Genomic DNA, 9,227 nt, shown 5'->3' on the forward strand with positions numbered 1-9,227 from the left:
ACAAACTCATCCACACTGAGGCTGCTGTCGTCGTTCACAGACTAAAAACATGTTGGAACATGCTACTTTATTCACACAATGACATGGAAAACATGTATTATTTATGAAACACAGTAGACACGCTGCCAAAGAAGTACCTCCGATGGACACTAGGTGGTGTCATAACCTCACTACAGGAGTACATACAGCGCTCCTCTGAGCCGAGGTTTCCATCGCACTGATCATACAATGCATCCTGCACTGCGGAGTAATAAGGGAGAGCGGGGTAATGTGGGACATCGGGTGATGTGAAACACCCCCTGTATCTAGGCAGCGGAACACTTTTTTGGTCATGTGACTATTATGTTTTCAAGCCCCTCCCATTCCCCCCTTGCCGTGAAGGAGAAGTTGGTGCTGGTGCTGTGGAAAGTTTTTTTTTACACAAAATCTATTTTTATACACATTATCTTGCTTTGAACTTAATCAACTGTTGTGTCAAAACAAATAGAATCAGGTAGAAAAACTTATATCATACATGTTGGTGAACTTCCTTTCTCTTTTCATAAAGAGAAAGGAAAAGTGCACCAGCACCAAGAGTCTCCCTACCCTGTCTAGTGCCCCTGAGCAAGGCACCTTACTCCCCCAACATCTGCTCCCCGAGCGCTGTACATGGCTGCTCACTGCTCTGTGTGTCCTGCACCAGATGGGTCAAAAGCAGAGATTAAATTTCCCTAGCTGCATGAGTGTGTCTTTGCATGACTGTGCATGTGTTTGGGACAAATAAATGCATCTTTCTTTTCATAAAACCATGTGATTGATGCTAGCTGAAGATTAGCCTGAATTGCTAAAAGATGTTGTTTTTCAAAAATTGTGGCTTCGGGGTAAAGTGGGACAAATGCTGTGGGGTAAAGTGGGACAGTATCTCACTTTACCCCACCATGAAGCACAAGTTAAGTTTAGTCTTAAACATATTTTAGTGTTATATTACATTATATATGTTTTATTTTTAATGTCATAAACATTGTAGAAAAGCCATCATGCCAAGAAACTATACACCAGGAAGACAACCTGGGGCCAAACTTCCCTCGCAGAGATGGAGAGTGCAGCCGCTGAGGTCATGCAAGGAAAGAAGTCCTTAAGAAAAGCTGGAAGGGATAGAAATATTGATAAGACAACCCTCAAAAGATTCATAAAGAGAAAGGAAAAGTAAAATCAGTATTCTGGGGTGCAGTAGCTGAGGCAAAGAGAATATTCCCAGATGAGATAGAGGAGGAGCTTGCCAAACACTTGAAACAACTAGCTAACCAGTTCCATGGCCTTGCTCCAGTTAAGTGCCGTGAACTGGCATTTGAATACTCAGAGAAAAAACAATATCCCTGTCCCTGCCAATTGGAGAGAGAAACAATGTGCAGGTAAGCTAGGGTGTGCAAGAGATCACATGAATCATAATAATCATAAATGTGCTTAATTGACCAATCCCCATGATTCTGTTACTAGTCCGATATTAGTTTTGGAATGTGTGGTTGTCAGGATTTTAACTATTACAACATGTGTTGTTATGGTAGTTGTAAAGTGGAAAAAGTAAGTGGACCACTTTACCCCGTAGCTGGGGTAAAGTGGTCCACAAGACCACTTTTTTTAAAACAATCATATTTTCACTGCCCTTTGTCCTGAAGACATTCTGATCATTTCCATTGCTAGAAAACATCCTGAATTAATTGGAAATGTGTAAATTTTACTGATATATCATTTTAGCTCGCCTAGAGGAGAGCAAATGTAAAAAATGTCTCACATTACCCCGCTCTCCCTACCTCGTTCTGACAGTGTATTTTGTAGTTCAGAATGTATAACTGTAGTTCAGACAGTGTTTGTAATTCAGACAGTATAATTGCAGTTCAGACTTAATACTTGTAGGTTCAGACAGTATATTTGTTGTTCAGACATTTTTGTTGTTGTTCAGATAGTATGTTTGCTGTTCAGACATGTTTGTTTTTGTTCAGACAGTATGTTTTTACTTAGTATTTTTCTAGTTCAGACAGTGATCTTGTACTTAGAAAGTGATTTTGTGGTTCAGACAGTATGTTTTGTAGTTCTGATATCTATCTCCACATGTCCCCGCCCCCCTCACCTTATCTCCGCCTGTCTGTCACCCTCTCACCTCCTCATTAACTTAACTATGCAGCTGCACACCGGGAGGTTTCACGCGTGAAAACAAACGTGGTACGTGTATCTGGAGCAGGTGAGGAACCAGCAGCAGTGAAACCAGACATGAGGCCTGACCTGACTCCTCTGTTGTTTGCGGTGTGTTTCCTGGATGTGTGGGATCTCTCGCACGTGGAGGAGATGCAGAGCCAGGAGCGGATCTTCCTCAGCTCCCTCGGGCTATCCGGGCAGCCCCGGGCCGCGGGGACCCACCTGCAGCCGCTGCAGGCCCGGAGCCACGTCCCCTCCGCGCTCTGGAGGATGTTCCGGAGGTCCGAGAAGCTCCACACCCAAGAGAGCGAGCCCTGCACGGTGTCTGAGTACGGAGTCCGCGGCAACATCATCCGATATGTGCAGGACCAAGGTAATGAAGTGACAAGACAAGTTATATTGTGGTGATTATTGGTATTGTATTTTTTTACCCAGCTCAGATTAAAAATCAACCGGAGTTGATTTTTCCAAAGTGCTTTAAAAACAATGTGTTAATAAAGTGTGGATAAAAAGGAATGTGTAGAGCAATGATAGAATCCAAAACAAAGCAAGAGGAAATTAAAGTTCAAGTCACCGAAGTTAAGATAAAAGTAAACAAGATAAAATGGCAGAATCAGGATTTAAGAGGCAGGACTTTAAATTAGATATAAATTAATCGATAGTGGGGCAGGATTGACTATTTCAGAGGTTGTGGAGGCAGCAACAGAGAATATCCTAGTTTTCTCTACTTTGAAAACAGGAGTTAAAAATCTGTGATGATGACCTAATTCAATTCAAACAATTTATTAATCCCACTCGTGGCAAATCATTTGGAACATGTGCAAACAAAAACATATACATGATACAAAATTAGAAATAGGTAAATGAGCCATCTTCATCTCCACCCAGTACACATTTTTTAACTTTTCATGTGACTGGCCCTATAGTGTTCAGGCAGAGCCAATCAAGTCAGACTTTGAGGCCGACGAGCCTCAAAACTTATGAGTACACAGGTATTGAGTTACAGAATATTGTCTATGTTATATAAGGCAGATCAAACAATCAAACTCACACAAAACCTTAATTTGATGTAAATTTGTTTTTATAAGTGACTAAAATAAAGCTAAGAAATCCATTGTAATCAATAAGTTAGAATTTTAACAATAAATTCAGTAAAAGTTATAATAAATCAGTCAAACTGGACAAACTCTTCATCATTCAAGTAAAAACCTAACTAATGTCCTGAAACAAAGTGAAGCTCTTGTAAAGACTGATCTGGCTGATGTGTTGCAGGCAGGCTGGTGTCAGGGTGGAGCAGCAGCTGTCAGGCCTGTGTGGAGAAACAGCTTTATTTCAACATGTCCGTCCTGCAGCCTGTGGAGTTGCTGTCTCTGGCTCAGCTGGAGGTCAACTTCCACTGGAAACCCGTCAGATCTGCAGAGCTCCTGCAGGCTCCCCGGGCCCTCGGCGTGTCTCTGTACAAAGTCATGAGAGCAACGTTGAGAGGGGCCGACCCACAGGCCAACCGCAGACTCCTGCTGTCCCAGTCCGTCCAGCTGCAGCCGGAACCCACCTCAGTCACTCTGGACCTCACCTCGCTGGCAGAGAACTGGCGCAAACCGGGACGCAACTACGGCTTGGTGTTGGAGCTGCTTCCCCTCAGCGCAGAGCCACAGGATCTTCTTCCGTTTCACCCCGGTAACTCGCTCCCGCTGGAACCTGCCCTCATCCTGCCGCTGATCCAGGCCTCACTGGTCGCCGTGTCCCTCAACCCCCAGCAGTGTCGCTCCAGGCAGCGGAGAAGCGCCATCCACCTCCCAGTGACCCCCAGCAACGTGTGCAAGGCCCGACGCCTCTACATCGACTTCAAGGATGTGGGCTGGCAGGACTGGATCATCGCTCCGCAGGGCTACATGGCCAACTACTGCCACGGTGAGTGTCCGTTCCCGCTCAGCGAGAGCCTGAACGGCACCAACCACGCCATCCTGCAGACGCTGGTGCACTCCCTGGACCCGCACGGCACGCCTCAGCCCTGCTGCGTCCCCATCCGCCTCTCGCCCATCTCCATGCTCTACTACGACAACAACGACAACGTGGTTTTGCGGCATTACCAGGACATGGTGGTGGACGAGTGTGGGTGTCGATGAACGGGACACTTCTGATTGGCTTTTGCAATTGAAACGTTAATTTCCTGTGCAGGTTTTTAATTTGATTTATTTCTGTTATATCAGTTGGATGATTGTTCAGATCCTGCCTTCAATGTATCATGTGACATCCTCGTTGGTTTTAAAGAGTGTAAGATTTAATGTTTGTTCTCAGGGAAGGTTTGAACGATTTAAAAAATATTGTGTCAATAAAATTACAACATGCAAATTCATCATTAATTTGGATGGAACTTTCTTATTAATCCGCACAGACATAGTGGTCTCAAAAAGGCTTATCAAAGTTGAAATGGGTGGAAGAACAAATTAATTCTCAGGCTGGATTTTTCCAGACTGCTGCTACAGGATTTGCTTCAGAATTTAGTCTTCTATCTGGTTGACACACAAAGAGCTGCTTCACTCGAAAAGGGAAACAAATACTCTTAATGTGATGTTTTCTTTTTAATAAACTGCTGGTTTAGATATAGCTTTATTGGATTAATTAGTTTCTATGAACAGATTCCGCATGTGAATGTGCAGGATTTGTAGGCGAAGGACAAGATTATCTGGATTATGATATTGACTCATTTCACTTGTAATCTATTAGAAAACGGTGCCATGCCAAAGAAATCCAATGCGGCATTTTGTCTGAACAGTCCCAAAACCCAAAGATATTAACTTTACAGTGACATACTGAAAGAAAAGCAAATAGCGGTTTTGTGACTCCCTTCCTGTCATTTAACTTCTATCACAGCCTTGTATAGTCGAGGAAAAAGGATGCGGATTTCAAGTGACTATAAATAATTTTTGCTGCCCTAAATTCTTAATGCAAATATTTAAATTTCTCCTACAACAGTTTAAACCTTGATACAAAGATTCACAGCTGTGAAAGATGATTCACTCGTATGTTGGATAAAGTTTTGGCCTTTTGAGCTTCACCGGCGTTTCCCTGTGATATAAATGTTTCACTGACTGAGACCAGCTCCTCTTTTTATCTGCTCTATAAGAAATTAACTCTTATCTCACCTTCCTGCATGATAAGACCCACCCCCCCCTCCTTACATCCCCTCCCTCACAGGACCAGGCAGACCACTGGGGTTGCCATGACGACGGCCGGTCGCCACAGCAACCGGGAGAGGCTGACAGGTTGTAGTAATTAGTGAGAGAGAGACGTGGCGAGAGTTCGGGTGTGAAGATGCAGAGAAGAGGAGCCACAGTGAGACCTTTTTTGGGCTCCTTTAACGTTCACAGACGTTTTGGTGATAAAATATAGAACGGCTTTCGATAAAACTTGGGTGAGACATGGACCAAGAAAGAATTACATTCTGGGATGGATACAGACAAAGGAGAAGATCAATACTTGCTTCACTTTCTATAACATTGTAAGAGGCATTCATTTGACATATTCACCAATTTCTTAGGGAATGATTCATGGTTCTTGATGAAAAATGGGTTGAGATTCAATGACTGTCAAATACTTTGTAAAGTTTCTTATATAATTTATCAGTTAATAATTGCTTGATATTTCATAGAAATAATACCTCTTTATACCTCACACTTATAGATAATACCAACTAACTACCAGCCAAAGTATCTATAATAAAATTAGGGTATGAACAAGTTATTGTTTGTTGCTGCTGCAATTTAAATTGAATAACGAAAACCAAATCAGGTTTTTATAAAAAATTATTTATTATTTAGTGTGAAGTATCATTTTTGAGGGGTTATACTGGCCAGTTTAGATTATTGGGGGAGTAACAACTCCTTTGATTACCCCCAGAAATTACTCCCCACCTTGACAGAGGTCTGCGCTCTTCTGAGTGTCATACCTTCTTCCAAACTTCGTCTTAAATAACATAAAATAAAAATAATATTGACATAAATGTTCTAACTTTAAATCAGGAAGATGTGCTTTTATTACTTACCTGTAAATTTAGCTAAATTTCAAGTTACAGGGTTCATACACATATTGACCAATGGATTTCCATGACTTTTCCATGACTTTTCAATAACTTAATAAACCAAATTTCCATGACCAAACATTTTGTGAAATCTCGGTATATACATAAAAAAGTGTCAAAATTTTGTATTTAAGCTAACAATGACAATTTCAAAGCATACAGTATACCTTAAATTACACATGAATGAGACCACACATTTTTTTGAGGTCTTTGTCTGTTGTAACCCAAAGGATGTACTTTTCCAGTTGTAGCCAAGCATGGTTAAATCTACACTTCCCTGGCATAGTGCATTATCTCGCCTGCTTCCCCACGAACTTTTCAATTAGTATGAGTATGCCTGCTTATATTGTAAGCGTATTTCTTTTAAAAGCTAATGAATTATTTAAAACTCAGCAAAAATGTCATGTAAATATGAATAAAACAAATTTCCATGACTTCTCCAAAACTTATGGGATTCTTTTTTAAACTGTCCAATACAACTATACTGGTCACAGATTTAAATAACTTCAAACAACTCTAATTATTAAAAGACCCTTGATCTGAAAGCAGTGATGTGTTTCCTCTCTCATTAGGTTTTTATTTTTATTTGTTTACTTCTTTCTCTTGATCTCTTCCTCTGAACAGCTCTGCCAGTTTTCTCTGTCCCACAGGTCGACTGTCTGATGCGTCCTAACACTGAGCCGGAGCAGAAGATGAAGCAGCGAGCGAGGGAGTGGGGCAGTATAAAGAGGAGGAGGCCTCAGGCTCTTCCACAGAACTTTGCTGTCAAAGACAAAGTCGTTTCCACTTAAACCTCTGGGGCCAACGACACCAGCTCTATCTCCTACAGTCACACTCACACTGGTGTTTTCCTTCTTGTCTCTAAAAGTAAAAGTCTCCCTCCTCCCAAATGAATCTTCACTATGACACAGTGAATGTTTTAATGTTTCCATTGGGGGTTTTCTGTAAGTCAGGTCTGAGGCTGCAGCACTCTCAGACAGCCTGAAATAGCCTATTAGACGCTGGGTTTGGGGGAAAAGAGTCTGAGATTGGCACAGTTATCCACAGTCCCCTGGGGATGAATCCTGGTGTCTCTGCTGTCCCTTGACTCGACTGCTAGCCCCACCATGAGGTTGACATTTGTGGTTTTGAGTGAAACATCTAAACAACTGTTAGATGTTCCCCCTCAAGATGACTTCGGGGCAGTCCCTTCACATTTAGCCATGAAACATAACAAGGTTGATCTGGTGATATGAATCTATACGCTGTATTTTTTCTTAAAATAAAAATGTTTGTTCGACACGTGGACTAAATGTCACACACACACACACACACACACACACACACACACACACACACACACGTTTGTTGAGTCGTAGCTTTGCTCTGTTCATTGGTTCCATAACCATAGCATAGATGTATCTGACACAATGAATAATAGCTTCGCTCTTTCTTTCTCTCTCTCTCTCTCTCTCTCTCTCTCTCTCTCTCTCTTTCCCTCTCTTTCTCTCTCTCGCTCTCTCTCCCTCTCTCTCTCTCTCTCTCTCGCTCTCTCTCTTTCTCTCCTGCAGCTGCAGTTTGAGCTCAGTCAATAACAGTCAAATTAATAATCAATACCAGTAATCAGTACCAGAGGCTGCGCATGACTCAGCCCTCCTGAATGGATGTGGCACATTCTGTCCATCCGGATTTCTGTCTCCAGTCCCTCCATCCGTCTCCATTCAACGATAAAGCATACACTTATATTCTAGACAATAATGTTTGTGACTTTGTAGTAGGAGTTCCTGATCTGAACTGAAACTCCAACGTCAGTACTGGACCATCGGTCATGTTATTGGTGCTGAATGGGACTGACTCAGAAACCTGGGGGAAAATTTGTTGTTGTTTGGGTTAAAAAGTGGGAGATTGGTCAACATATGTACACCGGAAAATGGACTTGATCGGGTTTCACAAACACACTCTTTTCAAGAAAAGCAAATACAGTAGCCTCGTGAAGAGGTTCTGCAAAATGCTCTGGTATAGAACATGATATGATGCTTTACTTTTTATACTTTACTGTTGATATTTAACATTAATTTTCTTTTGATAATTAAATTGAATTACATTTCAGAGGGAAATATTACATTTTGTATTGGACTACAGTTTCCTATATTTGTATTACATAGATTTAAACAGTAAAAACAAGTGAGTTTCATAAATTCATTTAGAAATAGGAAACGCTTAGAGGAAGCATTCAGACTTAGTTCATCTACAACATAATGCTGTTCCTCTCTTTCAACATAATTTAACAGCCTTAAAAGATCTATTCTTCATAATGAGCAGAGCTGCTATGACACTTGACAACATTTCAATTCAAGTGCTTGTTTAATTCCACTTGAGTCAGGGATGTAGTGGAACAGTGGATTGAGTGGAGCTGCTGTTATTTAACCAAAGGATCTAAATCTTTCTGCCACAGGGAGGAAATATTCTTCTATCAACCAGCAGGGGGCAATGTGGCTTCAGTCCAGTCCTGTTTGCTGCTGTTGTGTGTGTGTGTGCGTGTGTGTGTTTGTGTTTGTGTGTGTGTGTGTGTGTGTGTGTGTGTGTGTGTGTGTGAGCTGACCACTGCAGAGACCATCAGTAGTGATATGTGTGAGTCTGTGTGTAGACTATGTGTACACACTCATCATACCAAAACCTCATATCAATCTAATAATATATCGAATACTTCCAGAAGTCTGTCTGTCTGTGTCTCACATACCTGCTTCACACTCTGCATGTGTATTGTTAAGGGGCCAATGAGGTGCAATGTTGAATTCCTTTCAATATTAACACATTGTAAATCCTCCAGTTAAGGTTCTGCTGCAGCTCTTTACCGTGGCTCAATTACTGCAGGTCACTAGTACAGGTTCAGATAGAAAACTGCAACCAGCATCACCACAGGCCCAACAAGCGGCTCATTCCAGCGATGGTTTGGCTGATTTAAGTATTCCTCTCTTTACTTTGATGAAACTAT

The 9,227-nt window shown here is 41.7% G+C and overlaps 1 protein-coding gene across 1 annotated transcript; it reads left to right on the forward strand.

Annotated features, from left to right (window-relative positions):
- Window positions 1–2,247: 2,247 nt before the first annotated feature.
- gdf3 (growth differentiation factor 3) lies at window positions 2,248–4,416 on the forward strand. Its single transcript, XM_053440315.1, has 2 exons — window positions 2,248–2,545; window positions 3,445–4,416. Exons 1-2 carry the CDS (start codon window positions 2,248–2,250, stop codon window positions 4,296–4,298), a joined length of 1,152 nt encoding a protein of 383 aa, XP_053296290.1. The 3' UTR covers window positions 4,299–4,416.
- The last annotated feature ends 4,811 nt before the right edge of the window (window positions 4,417–9,227 follow it).

This window comes from Pleuronectes platessa, chromosome 14 (assembly GCF_947347685.1).
Source record: "Pleuronectes platessa chromosome 14, fPlePla1.1, whole genome shotgun sequence".
Taxonomy (NCBI): Eukaryota; Metazoa; Chordata; class Actinopteri; order Pleuronectiformes; family Pleuronectidae; genus Pleuronectes; species Pleuronectes platessa.